Raw genomic sequence first — 23,242 nt, 5'->3', positions numbered from 1 at the left:
AGGGGGTTTTTCACAGGTCATAAAACCAAAGAAAAAGGTCTTGCAATATGGAGTAAAAGTACATCAAAAAGTCCAATAAATTGCAAGATCAATATCTAAAATAATTTGAGTCTTTGAGTCTTAAAATAAATTTAAAAAATTAAAAGTATCTAAAATATTTTACTCAACATCAAATGATTCAACTAGTTATTTAAATTATTTTCTAATACACTAAAAACTTTGGAAACTCTTGAATTTCCATCCTTTTTTGCATTTGAATACTTAGTAACTGTTTATAACTCAGAAAAAATGGAATTTATTTCCTATTTAAATATAATGAAGGCAATATTAAGAACAAAAACTAAAGCACAATAGTTTTAAAAACACCTATAATACCCCAGGAAGTCAGTGAAGTATGCATGAGATGTAAACATTTAAGCCTTAATTTCTTTAATGGCAAATCCTACCACATTTTATAATACAAATCAATAATAAAAATGTTTACATTTGACTGGGTGTGATGGCTCACACCTGTAATCCTGGCACTTTGGGAGACTGAGGCAGGTGGACCACTTGAGCCCAGGAGTTCGAGACCAACCTGGGCAACATGGTGACATCTCTACAAAAAATACAAAAATTAGGTGGGTGTGATGGCATGCAACTGTAGTCTCAAGCTACTCAGGAGGCTGAGGTGGGAGGATCACTTGAGCCTGGGAGGTGGGGGCTGCAGTGAGCCATGATCGTGTCACTGCACTCCAGCCGGGATGACAGGGCGGGACCCTACCTCAATTGAAAAAAAAAAATAGTTTACATTTGACAAGGTTGGCAAAATGTTGGTAATAGTTAAAGCTGGGTGATGAGTATACTGGAGATACGTTGACATTTTCCAAAATAACATCAAAAAGTGCAAATTCAGCTGGGCACAGTGGCTCATGCCTGTAATCCCAGCACTTTGGGAGGCCAAGGTGGGCAGATCACTTGAGGTCAGGAGTTCATGACCAGCCTGGCCAACATGGTGAAACCCCATCTCTACTAAAAACAAAAAAATTAATGGGGTATGGTAGTGCATGCCTGTAATCCCAGCTACTCGGGAGACTGAGGCATGAGAATCACTTGAACCTGGGAGGTGAAGGCTGCAGTGCACTGAGATTGCACCACTGCACTCCAGCCTGGGAGAAGGGTAAGACCTTGTTTTTTTTTTAAAAAAAAAAAAAAAGGTTCAATTCCAGCACCTAAAAATAAAAATTATAGCTACATGTCTCATCACAACAAATAAAAGAAAAATGCTTTATTCAGACTTTACAAAAACATTTTAACTTTATAAAAATCAGCTCATTTCAGAAAGTAGGCTAGACATATTTTCCTAATCTTGACCTTAATGAAATTTTTTTTATTTCTTAAAAAAGTAGATATATACTTACAGCTAAGGAAATTTCAGGATCTTCTTCAAATGAATCTGTATCACTCTCCCCTGCCTGATACACAGTAACTCGATATACCTAATAAAACACATTCGTTAGCATCAATTCATCACCCTTTTTCCTTCAATCAGAAGGCTTCCTAGTAATAAGTCCTAAACAAGCATCATGTACTACAATATATGAGAAAGTCTTAGACAATTTCAAATAGAGTGAGTGAGTATAAAGGGGGGAAAAATGCAGGAGAGAGAAATCCTTACCTACAATGGTAAAAGTCAATACAAAGGATGTTTCGGATGAATAAAACAAAACATTCAGCTAAGTGGTTTTACTTTATAAATAAATAATATGGAGATATTAAATAATAGGGAAATAGCTAGAAATGTTAAAGGCAGTCACTTCTGGGAGACAGATCTCTGAGGGTACTATTTGACTTTAACTGTATGCATGTTTTACTTTTATAACAAGTAAGTTAATATTAAAACAGTAATTGAATTATATTTTTTAAAAGTGAACAGACCATTATAATAAGCATGTTCATTGAGGTCTATTGATTTCTTGGCATTAGTAGTAATATAATAATATAAATCAGATGATAAAGAACTATGAAATCCTCAAGTCCACAAACCAATGTGTTAGTCTGAACAAATCAAGAGGTAAAGATTTCAAGTGAAATCTGAATTTATTATTATTCTAATCTCAAAGTCAATGAACATGGAAAATATTTAATAATTTTCCAATATAATTAGAGGGGAAAAAAAATACTACCTCATCATCTTCATCTGAGAGTTCTTGTGCTTCTTCACTAAGGCTATAATCTTCTGAGTCGAGAGATTCAACTTCAAATTCTACACTAAACTGATCTGAAACTGAATCCTGATCCAACCAATCACCTGAATGTTCACTTACACCAGCATCAAGATCCTAAAACAAGAAAAAAATATATAACTTAATAAACATCAGCTCTTGACCTCTGTAACAGTTTCCTAACTCATCCCTGTGCCTCTGCTGCTGCTAGTGGGGTGTAACACTTGGGGGATGGGCCTGCTACTCCGATCCGGGACGTCCCGAGGGAAATCGGTGGTGGGAGGACTGGCCCCCCCCCACCCAGTCATCCTGGAGCTGGTTGCCACACACATTTCCTCCTCAGATCCATGCTGCACACTTAAACTAGATTAAGATTTCAAGGTTATTACTATGTTATTTTCCCTGTTCAAAACCCCACTGCATAAAGGAAAAATGCCAAAGTCTCTTGGCATTGAAAGTACATACAGTGTGACTGTATTAACATCTTTGTCTGTCTTCAACTAGACACCCTTTCTCCCTTACTAAATATGGACAATCCTGCCAGATCTAGATTGCTTCCTCAACTAATCTTGGCATTTCAACTTCCACACTTTCCCCCTCTAACTAGAATAATTTCAGTTTCAAAATCCTATTCATCCTTCTTTGACTAAGCCTTTGTCAATACCGTAACTGAAAAGGCTCTTCCACCTTTAATTATCCTTACTACTTGTATAATAATGAATTATATAGTCTCACAAATAAATTATGGAAAACATAACTTTGCAGGCATGATTCTCATCTGAAATATATCCACTTTGGGCTAAGACCTGTCTTTACTCAACTTTATATGTCCAAATTGGTAGAATACAAGTAACAAGACACAACACTTATAATACTTATGGGTTTTTTTTCTTAGAAAAATGTCTCTTGAGTCATAGATACTTACGTTTTTTAATAAACTTTGAGATTTTCTTTTAAAGAGCCTTTAGAAAATTAAAAAAGAAAATCTGTAGCTGCTCACCTGATTCCTCATTTCAAGACTTCAATAAATTGTGTACGAACCTAATAAGACCTTCAGGCCAATAACATTTGCTGTTAGTGGCTAAGGGTAGGAGCATATATTAAGCAGAAGGTTACAAGTGGAAAAAGTCTAGCAGTCAGGATATGACTTATTCTACACTTGCCACTAAGTAGCTAATTTAACCTTAGACACACCACTTAACTTATTTTATCTATTTATTTATTTTGAGACGGAATCTTGCTCTGTTGCCCAGACTGGAGTGCAGTGGCCTGATCTCGGCTCACTGCAACCTCCACCTCCCAAGTTCAAGCGATTCTCCTGCCTCAGTCTACCAAGTAGCTGGGACTACAGGCGTGTGTCACCATGCCTGGCTAATTCTTGTATTTTTAGTAGAGGTGGGGCTTCACCATGTTGGTCAGGCTGGTCTTGAATTCCTGACCTCAAGCAATTCAACCGCTTCGGCCTCCCAAAGTGTTAGGATTACAGGTGTGAGCCACCGTGCCTGGCCCTTTTTTTTGCTCTATCGCCCAAGCTGAAATGCAGTGGCATGATCTCGGCTCATTGCAACCTCCGCCTCCCAGGTTCAAGCTATTCTCCTGCCTCAGCCTCCCAAGTAGCTGGGATTACAGGCATCCACTACCACAACTGGCTACTTTTTATATTTTTAGTAGAGACGGGGTTTCACCATGTTGGCTGGGCTGCTCGAACTCCTGATCTCTAAGTGATCCAACACCTTGGCCTCCCAAAGTGCTGGGATTACACCCGTGAGCCACCGCGCCCAGCCCATATCATTTAACTTCTAAAGGCTGTAGCTACTTCATCTAGAAAAGGAGCTTAGATTAAATGATATCCATATCTGCATCAGTTCTAAAAACGGAAACAAAGTATATTATTTTTAGGCCTCTGATGTCAAAAGACTTTTTTAAAAGAGTAGTGTTAAGAAGGAGAGTAAAAGCAACATTCATCAAGTTGCAGCTCTAATTCCTAACGGGGCTCTACTACCAATCAGATTAGAATCACAAGTCAAGTTAGGACACAATTAACACTCTAACAAAGCAACCCCACAAACCAAATACTTCAACTAACTAAAGTGCACTAATTTTAGAATAAGGGGGTAAATTACAAGAAACATTAAGTCTCAGAAAACATACTCTATGGTAGGGGGTGTGCAAACTGTGGCCCATCACCCATCTACTTTTATAAATAAAGTTTTATTGAACACAGCCATGCCTATTTGTTGACTTGTTGTCTATGGTTGCTCCTGCATTACAAGAGTGGAGCTGAGTAGCTGTGACAGAAACCACGGCCCTGCAGAGCCCAAATAATTAACTATCTGGCTCTTTACAGAAAGTTTGCCAATTCCTGTCCTAGGATACTATAAAAAAAAATGCAATATTGGGAGTGGTTTTTAAAAGTTTTGGCTAATGTTCATAAAAGAATGCCCCAGAAACTATTAAATTCTCTCTCTATATATATTTTAAATATTATATATAAAAATATATATTTAAAATATGTTTTTATATAATTATATATTTTATATAATTATATAAATATAAATTTATATGTAAATTTAACATATAAATATGTATTATTTAAACATATATATATATATATATATATATTTTTTTTTTTTTGAGACAGAGTCTCGCTCTGTCACCCAGGCTGGAGTGCACTGGCATGATCTCGGCTCACTGCAATCTCCGCCTCCCGGTTCACACCATTCTCCCACCTCAGCCTCCCCAGTAGCTGGAACTACAGGTGCCCGCCACCACGCTCGGCTAATTTTTTGTATTTTTAGTAGAGACAGGGTTTCACTGTGTTAGTCAGGATGGTCTCGATCTCCTGACCTTGTGATCCGCCTGTCTCAGCCTCCCAAGGTGCTGGGATTACAGGTGTGAGCCACCACACCAGGCCTAAATACTATATATTTTAAAAGCATCAGGCTGCGGGTGGTGGCTCATGCCTGTAATACCAATACTCTGGGAGCCAAAGCAGGAGAATCACATAAGCCCAGTGGTTTGAGACCAGCCTGGGCAACAGGCCGAGACCTCATCTCTGAAAAAAAAGAGTAAAAAAAATTAGTCAGGTGTGGTGCTACACACCTGTAGTCCCAGCTAACTCTCAAGGCTGAGGAGGAAGGATCGCTTGAACCCAGGAGGTTGAGGTTGCAGTAAGCCATGATCATGCCACTGTACTCCAGCCTGGGCAATGGAGTGAGAGACTATCTCAAAAATTAAAAAAAAAAAAAAAAGTTTTTAAAGCATCAGATAGGCTTGCTCTGCAAAGATCTTAGATTTTTGCAGTCAGAAATACCTAGAATTGTTTGAATTCCAATTGCGACAGTTGTAGGAACCTTAAACAAGTTATTTAAAACCCCAGTCTTAGCTAAAAATGGAATCTAAGGCTGCAAAAATGACAGAAGATCATAATATAAACTGTGTGGTGTACAGTCTAGAACACAGTCTTAGTTTCCCACAATTTACTAAACCCCAAAGAAAAGATGGGAGTGGAATGCACTTTCCTTTAACTCCCTTCACAAACTGGTGAATGATGACACCCAGTGATGACTATAACATTCTCAAATGAGGGAAATTAAAATGCAGAAGAGAAAAAAAAACGGGCCCTACCAAAAGCTTTCACAACTAGGGACTTAACCTGAAAAACGAGATTTTGTTGTTGTTGTTGTTTAAGATGAGTTTCGCTCTTGTTGCCCTTGCAATGGTGTGATCTCAGCTCACTGCAACCTCCACCTCCTGGGTTCAAGCGATTCTCCTGTCTCAGTCTCCCGAGCAGCTAGGATTACAGGTGCCCGCCACTACACCCAGCTAATTTTTGGTATTTTTGGTAGAGATGGGGTTTCACCATGTTGGCCAGGCTGATCTTGAACTCCTGACCTCAGGTGATCCACCCCCGCCTGGACCTCCCAAAGTGCTGGGATTACAAGCATGAGCCACTGTGCCCAGCTGAGATTTTTTAATAGATAGGGTGTTTTTAAGAGAATGCAGGACAGGACTAACAAAAAGAAAAAAAGAAATACCCCTCTACTGCACACTTTGATAATGTGGTGGGAGTTACTAAGAAATTATTTTAGGCAAATAGAAAGGGAAAGTGGTCCTTGGAAGGTTTTTCGTAGCTCCAGAAACATTTCTTGTCTAGCATAAAACCCTGGCTCTTAAAGGCCGGCAACCTTTAAGATGCAAATGCAAGAGGGTCCACCCAACATGGCAATTCCCACTGTCATCATCTTGCCCTTGCCCCAACAGGTACCTAACAGCATGGCCACCCCCACATAACCCCACGTGTGTAAAATGTCATGGCACGCTGCATTTGCAGTATTAAAGGACTAGAGTGGGAGGGCTAGTTTTCTCGAGGGCTAAATGACATGCCTGGTTAAACCAACCCTCTGAGCCCTATGCAAATAAGACACCACTCCCTCCAGCCATCACATAAAACCAGCTAGTATGTGAGGTCTCCTCTTTCAGCTTTAGAGCACCCCCACCCCGGCTCTGTAAGGGGGAGCTTCTTCCTTCTGCCTTCTCCCTTCTTGCCTATTAAACTCTCTGCTCCTTAAAACCACTCCACGTGTGTCCATGTCGTTTTACCTAACTCAACTCAAAACAAAAAATCTGATGTTCCTCTACTCCTCAAAGCCGTATCAGTAACAAGGCAGTGTCCCAGGTACAAAGCAAGAACAAGGACTCCATTCAGCTAGAATTCTGATATAACTTTAACAAAACTATACATTTAATGGGGGTCCGGGTGTTGTGGCTCAACGTCTGTAATCCCAGCACCTTGGGAGGCCAAGGCAGGCACATCACTTGAGGTCAGGAGTTCAAAACCAGCCTGGCCAACATAGTGAAACCCTGTCTCTACTAAAAATACAAAAATGAGCCGGGTGTGGTGGTGGAAGCCTGTAATCCCAGCTACTCAGGAGGCTGAGACATGAGAATTGCTTGAACCTGGGAGGCGGAAGTTGCAGTGAGCCAAGATTGCACCACTGCACTCCAGCCTGGGCAATAGAGACTCAATTTCAATAAATAAATAAATAAATAGGATATGATAATCCTCTTTTTAACCAACTTGTAGGTTGTGTACTCATCAAGTTTTAATTGGATTCAATTTTATCACACATATTTCCTCTCAAGCACCTGTTTTTTCACTGGATTTATTAAATTTTTTCATTTTTGTCATTAATGATCTATCTCCCCATGAAGACAAGAATCATATCTACCTTGACTACTACTGTATCTGCAGTGCCATCTCAACTGTATGGAATCTGGTATAAACTTAAATTATCTACGAATGAAGAACCTGCTCTCAGACCGAGCAAGAGCTCATTATGCCATCTAGTGGTCTACATGAGTAACAGCTCCATTAAGTACAGTAATTCTAGAGGGCAGGTATGTGTTCAAACAATCACTACTTTGGAAGAGAAAAATAAAAATACAGGAATTAACAAGAACAGGTAAAAGACTGGGATTACTACCACAATTGGTTCCATCTCCTACATCTTCTAGAGAACTATACAAGGATTACAAGGATTACTAATATCCAGAATAATGACCATCAACACTGCCATATTACCAAAAACTATATCCAATCCTTTGATTTCCCTGGGCCACATTGGAAGAATTGTCTTGGGCTACACGTAAAATACACTAACAATAGCTGATGAGCAGGGAAAAAATTGTAAAAAAAAAAAAAAAAAAAAATCATAATATTTTAAGAAAGTTTATGAATTTGTGTTAGGCCACATTCAAAGCCATCTTGGCATATGGCCCACAGGGCATGGGTTGGACAAGCTTGTTTAAAGACATACAAAACAAAATATTCCACTTGTCAAGCATTCTTGTTAACAAAAAAAGATTTTACCAAACGTCTTTCAGTGACATCTCTTAAGAAATGCTGCTCGCTATTATTTTGGAAGTCTGTATTAATAATTAAAAAGTACTGATACTCTCCCGTCATCCATGCAATAAAAAATCTGCATTTTTTTTTTTCTTTTTTTTTTTTTTTTTGAGACTGAGTCTTTCTGTCACCCAGGTTGGAGTGCAGTGGCACAATCTCGACTCACTGCAACCTCCACCTCCTGAGTTCAAGTGATCCTCCTGCCTCAGCCTCTCGAATAGCTGGGACTGCAAGCGTGTGCCACCATGCCTGGCTAATTTTTGTATTTTCAGTACAGACATGGTTTCATCTTGTTGGCCAGCTTGGTCTTGAACTCCTGACCTCAGGTGATCCACCCGCCTCAGTCTTCCAAAGTACTGCGATTACAGGCGTGAGCCACCACACCCAGCCCAGTATAAACCTGTATTTTACAGCATAAGTAAATAGAACTTACCTGATGTCTAGACCTATCTGGCAAATGTTAAGTTCAGACTATGTTGACTTTTTTGCTGATGGCTGTAATAAAAGATATTTTTACTCTAAATAGTCAAATTTGCCTTAAAATGCTAAAATATTTAACTGAACCAAATTTTGGGTTTTGTTCCTTTATTTCAAAATTCTCAAACAACTCTATGCTCCAATTTATTTGAATGTACTATTGGTGCAGTGGTCCACAAATATTCTCTAATACATACAGTGACACCGATAATTACTAATACTACTACTAATTTTACCAATACTAGTGTTACTCCACTATTTTCCACATTTCTCACAATACCTTGGGTTGAAGGCAGAGATCAATACAGTGGTTTTATTTTAAAGTAAAATTTAGCACCGTGTTTTGCATCAATCTCGTAAGACACATGTACATTCGATCAGTATGCTTATTAGGACTGCCAGGACTAGAGTTTAACAGTAAGAGTCTTGCCTTACTTAAAAATGAAAACATTACCGGATTCGACGGCGTCCCTGTAGATTCACTGCTACTGCTTCTTTCACAACATATCTCCCTTATTACACACAGAGCCAGGCTTTCATCAAAGGAAAGGGAAATACTATCAGATTTGTGGCGTTTTCTTTGTCGTTCACCAGATAATTCATCTGAATTTTCTTCTGGATATGTAAGGGAAAAAAAATAAATTGCTGTACTGTGATTTAGAAAATTGAGCTGTTTTTCTGTACAGAAACTTAGTTCCAATAAAATTAGCTTCAAAAGTTAACACTGTTTTATTGAATCTGTCCAACTAAGAGTTACAACAGAACACTAGCTGTATATGTGTATTTGTTTGTTTATTTATTTATTTTCTGAGACAGGGTCTTGCTCTGTCACCCAGGCTGGAGTACAGAGGTGCAATCTCAGCTTACTGCAACCTCTGTCTCATGGACTTCAGCGATCCTCCCACCTCAACCTCAGCCTCCCAAGTAGCTGGTACCATAGGAACGCACCACCACAGCTCACTAATTTTTCTATATTTTGTATAGACAGGGTTTCACCATGTTGCCTAGGCTGAGAATACTATTTTTTAAAAGGTTTCTATTCTTCTTTCAGAACTCTATCTCCATACATCACAATTTAATCCATCTAATAAAGTTTTTATTAACCAAACAATCTAGGAATTTTATTTTCTGCCAAAACCAAACTTTAAAATATAAGAGTTCTTTTTTTTTTTCTGAAAAGAGCCAAAGTGGTTAATTTACTTATAAGGTATTCTTAATGTTTCAATTTCTTCAGTACCCTACATTTTTTCTTTTGAGACAGTCACACTCGACCATCCAGGCTGGAGTGCAGTGGTACATTCTCGGCTCACTGCAGCCTCTGCCTCCCAGGTTCAAGTGATTCTTGTGACTTCAGCCTCCAAGTAGCTGGAATTACAGGCGCGCACCACCATGCCTGGATAATTTTTGTGTTTTTGGTAGAGATCGTTTCACCATGTTGGCCACACTGGTCTCAAACTCCTGGCCTCAAGTGATCCCAGTGCCTCAGCCTCCCAAAGTGCTGGGATTACAGGCCTAAGCCACTAAACCTGGCTCTTCAGTATCCTGTATTTTAAACAGAAATCAAAACCAGTAAAAATTTTCCATTTTATTTTAAATAATAAATTATCTCTGAATGGGTCAGAATGTTAGACAAATCTGTTAGACATGAGAATCCTACCTTACACTAGACATAAAAATGAATTCCAGGTGGATTAAAGATCTAAATATAAAGAACAAAACCATGAAAGTACCTATAACAAAATATTCTTATAACGCTGGGGTGGAAAAGTACTTCATAATACTGCAAAGCCCTCAAAAAAAAGACTATCAAGATTAGATCACGTCAAGGTTTACATGGCAAAATAACATACCAAACAAAAGTTAAAAGGCCAAGGTCAAATTCAAAGATAATATCTGCAACATATATAATAAAAAAATACCCATATCATACATATTATACAAAGTCCTACCATATCAAGATAGATTGGATTTTTTTTTTAAGGAAACAGGAAAAAGCAGGTCACAGAAGAAATACACATGACTAATAAACATATGAAAAATCTTGAGTCATATACTTGAGTAATGGAAAAAAGAAATCTCCTACCTCCTAGGGATCAAAGAAATGCAAAGGGAAATGATCTCATTTTTCACTCATGAGAATGACAAAAATTAAAATGAGACAATATCAATGATTTGAGAAAGGATTTACTTATTTATTTATTTATTTGAGACAAAGTCTCACTCTTGTCCCCCAGGCTGGAGTATAATGGCGCAATCTTGGCTCACTGCAACCTCTACCTCCCAGGTTCAAGAGATTCTCCTGCCTCAGCCTCCTGAGTAGCTGGGATTACAGGTGCTTGCCACCACACCTGGCTAATTTTTGTATTTTTAGTAGAGATAGGGTTTCACCATGTTGGCCAGGTTGGTCTCGAACTGACCTCAGGTAATCTGCCCGCCTCAGCCTCCCAAAGTGCAGGGATTACAGGCGTGAGCCACCGCGCCCAGCCAAGAAAGGACATTTTTATACAGTTAGTAAGAATATTAAATCGTCCATCATTTTGCAGGCAATTTCTCTATCCTAGAGAAATATATTCTATCCTAGAAATATATTCTCTATCCTAGAGAAATATCTCCATAATAATTTAAGAATATATGTGCAAAGGTGTTCACTGCAGCCTTATATGTAAGTATTTAATAGGCTTATGGTATTAAGTGAAATAAAATCCACATCCCTGAAACAGGTACAACTCTCACACCTTTGCTCATTTCATTTCCCTCTCTTGGCCTATCTAACCAAAAGTCATCTCCTCTTCCTCTCAATTCCCAAAATACTCTTACATCCCACTAAGAATTTTTATGTTTTATCTCCACAACTAGATCACAAGTTCTTCACATGAGCTCTTAATCCTGTTTGTATTCTCTATCTTAAAAAAGGTGATCTTGGCCGGGCTGCAAATTATAAATAATGCTGTAATTAATATCTCTACATATAAATCTTTGAATTTTTAACTACATCCTTAAGATAGATTCCTAGAAATGGAGTTACTAGGATAATGTTAAGAACTCTAAACCCAGGCCGGGCGCGGTGGCTCAAGCCTGTAATCCCAGCACTTTGGGAGGCCGAGGCGGGCGGATCACAAGGTCAGGAGATCGAGACCACAGTGAAACCCCGTCTCTACTAAAAATACAAAAAATTAGCCGGGCGCGGTGGCGAGCGCCTGTAGTCCTAGCTACTCAGGAGGCTGAGGCAGGAGAATGGCGTGAACCCAGGAGGCGGAGCTTGCAGTGAGCCGAGATCGCGCCACTGCACTCCAGCCTGGGCAACAGCGTGAGACTCCGTCTCAAAAAAAAAAAAAAAAAAAAAAAAAAAGAACTCTAAACCTTTTTTTTTTTTTTTTGAGATAAGAGTCTCATTCTGTAACCCAGGCTGGAGTGCAATGGCACGATTTGGTTCACTGCAACCTCCACCCCCTAGGTTCAAGTGATTCTCCTGCCTCAGCCTCTCGAGTAGCTGGGATTACAGGCGCCTGCCACCACACCCGGCTAATTTTTGTATTTTTAATAGAGACGGAGTTTCACCATGTTTGCCAAGTTGGTCTCGAACTCCCAACCTCAAGAGATCCACCCGCCTCAGCCTTCCAAAGTGCTGGGATTACAGGTGTGAGCCACTGCAGCACCAGGCCATTTAAGCTTTTTTATAATCTGAAAAATTTAATCAATTTTTACCAACTTATACCAACTTGTAGACCAACAGTTTATCAGTGCTAATACACAAGTTGTAAGGATGAGTAAAAAATTTATTTTTGCTAATTTGATAGACCAAAAGGACACCCTTTAGGCATTTTTTAGTATCTGTAAAGCTAAAATCACCAAAATTCACCCTTTCCCCCTATTTATTAGTCATTTGTATTTACTGTGGGAAATTTCTGTGAACTGTCTGCCCTTTTTGCTATTTGAAGTTTCAATGTTTTCCTTATTGATTTGGGGAGACTTTTACGTAATACAGATATTAACAGTCAAATTTAAAGTGACTATCTTTCAAGTATGTTGCATTCTATTTTTATCTTTTAAACTCATTTGAAATTCATTTTGGCATAAGGTACAGATGTAACTTCACCTTTTTCCCAAGTAACTACCATTTGTTCTAGTTCCACCTCTGCCTAGACACCTCTGCCCTTCCTGTCTTCTGCCCGCATGTACAAGATTCTGGTCTGGGTTCATTTACTCTGTTTCACTGATCTGACATTCTCTTTCATCTGAATCATATGGTCTTAGTTACTGTGACTTCCTCAGGCTACAGTCTTCTCCTCTACTAACTGTTCTCAACTATTTTCTCTGTCTTTTTTTTCTTGAGACAAGAGTCTCGCTCTGTCGCCCAGGCTGGAGTGCAGTAGTGTGATCTCAGCTCACTGCAAGCTCTGCCTCCCCAGTTCATGCCATTCTCCTGCCTCAGCCTCCCGAGTAGTTGGGACTACAGGCACCCAACACCACGCCTGGCTAATTTTTTGTATTTTTAGTAGACACGGGGTTTCACCGTGTTAGCCAGGATGGTCTCAATCTCCTGACCTTGTGATCTGCCTGTCTTGGCCTCCCAAAGTGCTGGGATTACAGGTGTGAGCCACCGCACCTGGCCCTTATCTCTTCATTTCTAAAATGCTATTTACTTTCTGTTTTAAAACTCATAGGTATGTACTATCATTTATTAAAAACAACAATTTAAAATTTTAACTGTTAAGGTGACTAAGAATAAAGGCGAAAATGGAGTTTATATGCCTGCCTCCTATTATCTTTTTTTTAGACGAAGTCTTGCTCAGTTACCCAGGCTGGAGTGCAGTGGCGCAATTTTGGTTCACTGAAACTTCCACCTCCCGGGTTGAAGCAATTCTCCTTCCTCAACCTCCTGAGTAGCTCGATTACAAGTGTGCGGCACCAGGCCCAGCTACTTTTTGTTTGTTTGTTTGTTTTTAGTAGAGAAGGGGTTTCACCATGTTGGTCAGTCTGATCTTGAACTCCTTACCTCGTGATCCGCCGGCCTCAGCCTCCCAAAGTGCTGGGATTACAGGCGTGAGCCATCACACCCGGCCACCTCCTATTAGCTTAACAGAGAGTTGGCTAACTATAAACTCCAGGTGGGGCACAGTAAACTATGCCTGCTGTAGTCAGCCAGAAAAATATTGCTAAATAAGCAATTTGTAAATCTAATAAAATCAAGGATGAAAAAACTCAGAGGTTAATTCATCTCAACCAAAAAAAGGGAACAATTTTAATTAAGTCTAAAAGCACTAATTTCATTAAAGAAAACACATCAAAAAGCTGTGTGAATGTGTCAAATACTCATATATACCTGTCTCACTAATCGCTCTCCTTCTAGATGAGGTAGATGGTCTAGAAACCAAATGTGAAGACGAAGGTTTCTCTTCCTGAAGCTCTTGCACAAGGTCCTAAGCATTCAGGAAAAAAATAAAATACAACAAACTTAACATAACCAGTAAGCTAATTTGTTGTAAATAACCTTTCCAACTGGCAAATAATATTACATTAGAATGAGAAATTTACTTAAAGATTACCTTTTGATCACTCCCACCTTCAAGGTGACACCTGTTCTCACTCACAGATGTACCTGAGTCTGATGATTCTGAGAGAAAAGAAAAAGAATCAGAAACTTGGTGGGTGGGGGGAGGGCAGCTATTCAGTAGATATGTGATCAGTCTAACACAAACCCTTATGCAATTTAACCTTTCAATAAACATTAAACATGTATTTTCCAGGTGGCACCCTCATACTAAATGTTGCAGATGTAAGTAAAATAATTCAACTTTAATGTAGAAGAGCAAAGTATAATCAAGACATTAAAAGACTGTAAGATAAATTAGCAGAGAGACAGGACAGTCATTATTTGGTAGGGACAGGGAGTGTCTGAGGAGCAAAAAATCAGGAAATATTTTGTAGGACAATGTGAAAATAGGGCTAGGAAAGGCCATTCCAGACCAAGAAAACGCCATGTGAAAAAGTATCCAAAAGCAAACTAACAGTTCCTGTTGCAGGACACCACAAGCAGTTCATTATTACTGGAATGTAGGCAGGTTCAGATTGTAAAGGATCCTGTGCGTCTAGCCAAAGCAGGACTCAGGCTGTCATTCCCTGATCACTGCATTCTTCCCAGCAGATACTTCAGAATCCTCCCTAATGCGATGTTGCAGCCACTCACCATTAAAAAGGATTTAATCCAAGAAAGAAAACTGATTTCTAGCTCACAGAAAATATTACATCCAGAGAGCAATAATGAACTCCTAAATGGTAATTTTAAGCAGAGAGTGACAAATCACTCTGGCAAAATATAAGAAAAATAGGGCAGAGGCAGGAAAACCAGTATTAGACAATTGCAATACAAACTAAAAACGATTAAAGCCTAAACTAAGGCATGGAAAACAAATTCCAGAGAAATTAAATAGGTAAAAACCAACAAGACCTGGTATTTAATAATAGAAGGCAAAGAAGAAAGGAGTTAAGATGATTCCAAGACTCTGCCTTGGGTGAATAAATGAGTGGCACCATTCACGAAAAGAGAAACTTTAGAAAGATAAACAGATCGGATGGGAAGATAACAAACTGAGTTATTCAGACACATAGGTTTCATTTGTAGTGGGATATACAGACTTGGAGCTCAAAAGTCAAAGTTTCAGATTTGGGATATACAGACAATCATCATCAAATACTCTTTACTACCCCCTTGGAAACATTTTCATCTTAACAGTGAACTTATGCCTGGACATTAACATTTTGAAATTATGCATTATCATATGTTAATTTTCTCTTTATACTACGGGTAAGGTATTACACTAATTTTCTTAAGTTGTACATAATAAGTTATATTGTCCAGGAAGTTTGGATTAGTATAAACAGATGCTACAAAAAAGATGTAATAAAAAGGAAGCCCTAGGCCAGGCACAGCAGCTCACGCCTGTAATCCCAGAACTTTGGGAGGCCAAGGTGGGAGGATCACCTGAGGTCAGGAGTTTGAGACCAGCCTGGTCAACATGGTGAAACCTTTTCTCTACTAAAAATACAAAAATTAACCAGGCGTGGTGGTAGGCACCTGTAACCCCACCTACTCAGGAGGCTAAGGAAGGAGAATCGCTTAAACCCGGGAAGCAGAGATTGCAGTGATTCGAGATCATGCCACTGCATTCTAATTTGAGTAACAGAAGAGACTCCATCTCAAAAAAAAAGTGACAAAGTTGAGAACATGGAATAGGAGTTCTGAAGTTAAATCTACTGGTATCTAAATCAAACTCAGACTGCAAATAATTTGTAAGTTTCCATCTCAGTAATATAATTTTTCTAGTAATGTGCCAAAGTTTATTTAAACAAATGAAGGAATTAATACATCAGGGATACATACTTCAGAAAATTCAAAATACTACTACAAATACTATAATTGTATATTTAGCTATCATACAATTTCTTAAAGAGCTTTAAAACAATAAAATGCCAAATCATCAGCCTAGTAACTACTTTTATTCTGGGATAAAATGGAGGTACTTTTCTGGGCTTTAAATCCTAACTTTGGAAGAATAAGTATTCAACACATTTATTAAATACATTAATAAAACACTATACTGTGTGATGCAGAATGCAAACCTGAATAGGACATAGGTAACAAAAATATAAACAAGTATAACAGCCAGGCGCGGTGGCTCACGCCTGTAATCCCTATACTTTGGGAGGCCGAGGTGAGAGTATCTCTTGAGCTCAGGTTGAGACTAGCCTGGGCAACAGAGCAAAACACCATTTCTACCAAACATACAGAAAAATTAGCCAGGCATGGTGGAGCGTAACTGTAGTCCCAGCAACTTGGGAGGCTGAGGGGGAGGATCATTTGAGCCCTGGAGGTGGAGGATGCAGTGAGCCAAGACCACACCACTGCACTTCAAGCAGGGTGACAGAGTAAGAGTCCCTCTCAAAAACAAAAAACCCACACGTGTAACAAAGCAATTTTACAATAAAATCTGAATATGGAATAGAGGAAGTACAAGGGAGTGGTCATTTCATTCTAGGAACTATATAAGCTCCTGACAGGTGTTTTTTTGTTTTTGTCTTTTTTAAGAAATGAGGTCTTGCTCCGTCACCCAGACTGGAATGGCATGAGCTCAGTTCACTGCAGTCCTGACCTCCCGGGCTCAAACAATCCTCCTGCCTCAGACTCCTCAGTAGCTAGGACTACAGGCATGCACCACTATACCCAGCCGATTTTTGTAGTTTTTGCAGAGGCAGGATTTTGCCATGCTGCCCAGGCTGGTCTTGAACTCCAGGGTCAAGTGATCCTCCTGCCTTAGCCTCCTAAAGTGCTGGAATTATAGGCATGAGCCATCACACCTGGCCTAACAGCATTTCTTAACTGTAGTTCGAGGATGGGCTTTAGGAAGGGTGTAGTGCGTTCAAAAGCAAACTGTGGGGCCGGGTGCAGTGGCTCACACCTGTAATCCCAGCACTTTGGAAGGCCGAGGCAGGCAGATTGCAAGGTCAGGAGTTCGAGACCAGCCTGGCCAATAAGCTGAAACCCTGTCTCTACTAAAAATACAAAAATTAGCCGGGCATGGTGGCATAAGCCTTTAGTCCCAGCTACTCGGGAGGCTGAGAGAGAAGAATTGCTTGAACGTGGGAGGCAGAGGTTGCAGTGAACCAAGATCGTGCCACTGCACTCCAGCCTGGGTGACAGAGCAAGATTCCTTCTCAAAAAAAAAACCAAACTGTGTACATCTCTTCCCAACTCCATGTTTTTAGCCTTCAAATGAGAGTATTATACTATGGGAGTCAGCAAGCACATAAATCAGGGCTTTTCTCATGGAAAGAAGGTTGTAAAACAGTTATTGACTTATCCATGTATATGTACCCATGTGCATCTTTCTGGAACAAGAACCCAATGCTTTTATCAGCTTATTTAAGAGAGATGTGACCCAAAAATAACCAGTTAAGAACCAGAAGTAGGAACATAAAATTCCACTTCCACAAATTGGTAAACAAAATTTTGTCTATAATCAAAGAAAAAGACCCATCCTTCATCCTCACACAATGTCCTACCTAGGTAACTGTATTATTTCCCAAAGCCTTTCAATACATTTTCAAGGTAGATCACTCCTAAATAGGAGCTTCTGAAATTATGGACCTTTCAAAACAAATCCTAACTCTGATATCCCAAGTCTTAAATTAATGTAACAAGGTATTTAACCTTACATTAGAACCTCAGTATAATGTGGTTTTAGTTCATATGTACTTCTAATAAATTTATCATATTTTTATTACAATATTAAAGCAACTTTTAAAGAGAATCAATTACAAAACATGCACATGAACAAAAATGTCTTTAAAATCTTTTTATGGTATTTATTCATGATGCTCAAAATTAACTTACCCTGCTGATTGACTACTACCAAGTTTCTGTAGATCATGGTATATATTTTCCTTGTAGACAGAAAAAAAAAATAACAAGAGATGTATATTTTAAAATAATTTGTATTAAGCTGGATTTAACCAGACTTTTACATACATACTTAGTATGAACTACTGCACACATTCAAAACCAAATTTATCATTGGCAAGCTTGTAGGCACATAAAAGCACAATAATTAGTAGCACAATGATTACGTACAGCTACTTTTAATAATTATTAAAGTCTCTCTAGTTGAAAGATTTCACACTGCCAATTCCTGAAATGTGCTTTGTTTGGACTTTACCAAACCTCAAAAAATGGGTGTGCAAGCAGGAAGCAGTTTAACGTACTTATTTTCAAACAGGAATGTTTTTAGCTATGTGCTTAGTAGCAAACTGCCAAAAAAAAAAGTATTGAGTTATGCAAAATCCATTAAACACAAACTGCCCAAAAAAGTATCGAGTTATGCAAAATCCATTAAATAGGAATTTGATTATAATCTTGACTTTCATCAAGCTTCAACTTCCTTTCTTGATCTTAACACTTATTAACAGAGGCTGGACGTGGTGGCTCACACCTGTAATCTCAGCACTCCGGAAGGCCAAGTAGGGTGGATCACCTGAGGCCCGGAGTTCAAGATCAGTCTGACTAACATGGAGAAACCCCATCTCTACTAAAAATACAAAATTAGCTGGGCGTGGTGGCGCATGCCTGTAATCCCAGCTACTTGGGAGGCTGAGGCAGGAGAATCACTTAAACCCGGGAGGCAGGGGTTGCGGTGAGCCGAGATCATGCCATTGCACTCCAGCCTGGGCAACAAGAGCAAAACTCCAACTCAGGAAAAAAAAAAAAAAAAAAAAAAACTTATTAACAGATAAAGCAGCACTCATTCATTCAATAAATACAGACTGAAAACCAACCATGTACCAGACACTGGGGAAAACAAAGAATCAAACAGAAATGTATATGCCCTGATGAAGTTTATATCCTAACAGGAGGATAATTCATTTACCCCAGTATTCGTTGATGTCACAATGGATTTTTCCTTTTCTTTTTAAACTAAGGATTTGAGAGAGTGTTAGTCACAAAATATTGCTCCTCACTCAATATTAAGAGGAAATATGATCCCAACGATCTTTTTTCACCCTTGGGAATAAGGATACGGCAACCTAAACCCAAAACATTTTAAATTCATATCCTTTTCAAGTAAGTAATTTCTCCTATTTCTTATCTCTCAACATTTAGAATTCAAATCCAAGGAAATCATACTTCCAAACACTATCCGAAGATTCAATATTCAGACCAGGCACAGTGGCTCACGTCTGTAATCCCAGCACTTTGGGAGGCTGAGGCAGGCAGATCACGTGAGGTCAGGAGTTCGAAACCAGCCTGGCCAACATGGCAAAACCTCATCTCTACTAAAAATACAAAAAATTAGCTGGACATAGTAGCATGCACCTGTAACCCCAGCTACTCAGGAGGCTGATGCAAGAGAATCACTTGAACCTGGGAGGCAGAGGTTGCAGCCTGGGTAACAGAGCAAGACATCTCAAAAAAAAAAAAAAAAAAAAAAAAAGAAGATTCAATATTCAATAGCTAAAAAATTCACCAATATACCCATATATTTTTTAAATTTATAAAATTAAATCATATATCCCAAGGCCAAGTTTAAAATGACAACATATATGGATATTAAACAAAGTGATTCATCAATGAAAAAATAATTATATATTTATAATATATATTAATTATATTATATAAAAATTATAATATATAATATTTAAAAGCTAGATGAAATTAAATACAGTACTATATTTAAAACTAGGTTAAAACACAGTTGCACATAATATACAAACGACTGGTAAAAATAACTTTTGGTAACAAACTATAGTCCTTTTATTCTCCACTTTTCTTAGTTTTCTGTCATTTCCTAATGTTCAATAATATAATATATACTATGTTTACAATAATGAGGTTGTTTTAAAATTATAAAATCCCTTGCTCAGTTGAGGAAGTTATCTATTTTAATAAAATAAAATCCCATTTAATTATCATCTTTTCAGCTATACTATTGAGCATTAAATACTAGCAGAAGCTAGTTAACTGTTCCAGGTGAAAGCATTCATTCTATTAATTAACAGAATGAATGCTAAGGCTCAATACCGATTGCCTGTGCTAAACCAAATGTGACAAAGAATTCCAAACGTAGGCCGGGTGTGGTGGCTCACACCTGTAATCCCAGCACTTTGGGAGGCCAAGGCGGGTGGATCACCTGAGGGTGGGAGCTCAAGACCAGCCTGCTCAACATCGCGAAACCCTGTCTCTACTAAAAATACAAAAATTAGCCAGGCGTGGTGGCGGGCACCTGTAATCCCAGCTACTCGGGAAGCCGAGGCAGGAGAATCTTGAACTCAGGAGGCGGAGGTTGCGGTGAGCCAAGATTGCGCCACTACACTCCAGCCTAGGCCACAGAGCAAGACTCCCTCTCAAAAACAAAACAAAACAAAAAGAGTAATTGAGATGGAGTGTTACTCTTGTTGCCCAGGTTGGAGTGCAATGGCGCGATCTCGGCTCACCACAACCTCCACCTCCTGGGTTCAAGCAATTCTCCTGCCTCAGCCTCCCGAGTAGCTGGGATTACAGGCATGCACCACCACGCCTGGCTAATTTTTTATTTTTAGTAGCGATGGGGTTTCTCCATGTTGGTCAGGCTGGTCTCAAACTCCTGACTTCAGATGATCCACCCGCCTCGGCCTCCCAAAGTGCTGGGATTACAGGTGTAAGCCACTGCGCCAGGCCTAATTCTAGAATACCTGGGTTAAATTCTGCTGGTTAAGTGCCATAATGGTAAGTGACCACGAAAATGATCTCCAAAATATCTAAGGCTCAAATTTAAGCCTTTACTACTTGGTGGTATACTGTTTCTGGGAGTGACTGGAATAAAAATTTATAATAGCTACGACTAATACTTGAATGCTTGGTATGTGCCAAAAACTATGCTTTTTTTATACAACGTCTCTTTTCAAGAGCTTTAACCTCCACATGAAGTATTTAATTATCCCTATTTTATAAATGGGGAAACAGGTTTATAGAGGTTAATCTACCTAGTCACAAAAGTAGTAAATGACTGGGCTAGGTTTCAAACACTGGTTTATAAGATGCCAGAGCTCAGGTTTTCAAATAATATGCCACAGAGCTAAAAAATTAAATTTCAGCATGTCTTTTATATGTTTTAACAGTTTTTCTCTGACAAAAGTGAATGAGGGTAGAGGTGAACTGAAATGTTAGCCCAACGGGCTTTTTACAATGGACTAAACTGAAGAATTACCTGTGCTCTTTCACAGAGAAGCTTGGCACACCAAACAAATCTCCTAGAAGATCATTTGAACAATATACAATATGTTGTTGCTTCTCATCATATAATCGTTTAGTCATAATATACTGGCCAAGATAAAAAAGAACCTGAAATAGAAATATGATTTCTGAGCATTAAAGAAAACTAAATGTTAGTTTTAAATACATTTAATAATATACTATTTATCTGAATGGGGTAAACAACCAGCAACCATATCCACAACTATGTAGAACAACCACCATTTTGTACTTAGAAGCTACTTTTGGCTGGGCGCAGTGGCTCACACCTGTGATCCCAGCACTTTGGGAGGCCGAAGCGGATGGATCACCAGGTCAGGCGATAAAGACCACCCTGGTCCCATCTCTATTAAAAATACAAAAATTAGCCGGGCATGGTGGCGGACACCTGTAATCCCAGCTATTCCGGAGGCTGAGGCAGGAGAATGCTTGAACCCAGGAGGTGGTGGAGGCTGCAGTGAGCCGAGATTGCGCCACTGCACTCCAGCCTGAGCGACAGAGAGACTTCTCTCAAAAAAAAATAAAAATAAAAAAGAAGAAGAAACTGGCCCCAGCTCTTCTGACTCTTAATCCAATGCTCTTTTTACTACCCATACTAGCTTTCACTACCTTCCTGTGTGCCCCAGAACAAAGATCCTATAACTGAGAACTACATCAGACAATACATACATTACTGTTACATAGTTTAGCATAAGCATTCTAAGTCTTTATGATGGCCTTGGCCAATTTTCTCATTTCTATCTACTGCTAAATCCATACTTTTTTGTTTCCTTAACTGATTATACAATGATAGTAAGGTCAATCCCAAATTAGCCCTAAAAATACCATTTAACCTGGCACTTCCCTACAAGCACTGTCTTTGGATTTAACTGGCTAAGCAGGCATCAGTCTTAAAGGAATATTCTTATGTGACTGGACAGATTGTTGTCCAGCAGTGGGAAAGGAAAAAGGAAGAGAACTTAGATTTATTCCACCAAATATCCCTTAAGGAAGTTTCTAAAAGCATAGCTGGAGAGGAAAAGGATAAGGAAGCTCTTCCTGCCCCACTATACTGTTGTAGGAAAAAAACTTTAATGTTTTAAGTAATCTGAGTCCCACAAACTAAGTGGGAGAGAGAACAGGCATATTTCAATCACACTGAAATTTTGCCTAAGGTGGCTCAATCTCTCACTGAAAAGCATGAAAATCATGCTTCTGTGCACAAATTTAAAGCTGGGGAATGCACTAAAATGCTAGATCCATTAAATAGAATATATGGTCATGAATCAGCTCACCTCTATCCCAGAAAGATCAGTATACTGTACTCATGTATCTCTAGTGCAGAAGTTCTTAACCTGGCATCCAGGGATGCCCAGGAAGTCCTTGGATAGAATTCAGGGGGTCCATTAATTTGGATGGGAAAAAAATTCTATCTTTATTTTCACAAACTTCTAACTAGAATTTAGCTTTTCCTTCGATTATAAATGTAGGCAACAAATCACAACAGTATTAATACCTGTGATTTCATCACCAACAAAAATCACAGGTGTTTTCATATCATACTGTGCTTATGGCAAACATTTCAAAATATGACTTATATTCCTCACTAAATCAAAATTATATTTATTGGCCATGTATGGTGGCTTATGCCTATAATCCCAGCATTTTGGGAGACCAAGGCAGGTGGATCACCTGAGGCTAGGAGTTCAAGACCAGCCTGGCCAACATGGCAAAAGCCTGTCTCTACTAAAAATACAAAGGATTAGCCAGGCATGGTGGCAGGTGCCTGTAATCCCAGCTGTGTGGGAGGGTGAGGCAGAAGAGTGGCTTAAATCTAGGAGGTGGAGGTTGCAGTGAGCCAAGATCCCGCCACTGCACTCCAGCTTGGGTGAC

General features: G+C 39.1%; 1 protein-coding gene across 4 annotated transcripts in view; it reads right to left on the bottom strand.

The window, feature by feature from the left end:
- Positions 1–23,242, bottom strand: part of MDM2 (MDM2 proto-oncogene) — a 36,866-nt gene that overhangs the window by 7,351 nt on the left and 6,273 nt on the right. For 3 of the 4 annotated variants that reach the window (XM_050750069.1, XM_050750071.1, XM_050750070.1), the window contains exons 4-10: positions 21,327–21,460; positions 17,981–18,030; positions 14,136–14,203; positions 13,913–14,009; positions 9,044–9,204; positions 2,166–2,321; positions 1,401–1,478 (exon numbers count right to left, since the gene is read on the bottom strand). In XM_050750069.1, the coding sequence (XP_050606026.1) occupies positions 1,401–1,478; positions 2,166–2,321; positions 9,044–9,204; positions 13,913–14,009; positions 14,136–14,203; positions 17,981–18,030; positions 21,327–21,460 (744 nt within the window). The remainder of the gene's footprint in view (positions 1–1,400; positions 1,479–2,165; positions 2,322–9,043; positions 9,205–13,912; positions 14,010–14,135; positions 14,204–17,980; positions 18,031–21,326; positions 21,461–23,242) is intronic. The other variant, XM_050750073.1, reaches the window with a different exon arrangement.

Source organism: Macaca thibetana, chromosome 11 (genome assembly GCF_024542745.1).
Source record: "Macaca thibetana thibetana isolate TM-01 chromosome 11, ASM2454274v1, whole genome shotgun sequence".
NCBI classification, from domain to species: Eukaryota; Metazoa; Chordata; class Mammalia; order Primates; family Cercopithecidae; genus Macaca; species Macaca thibetana.
This window is presented reverse-complemented; position numbering and strand designations above follow the sequence as displayed.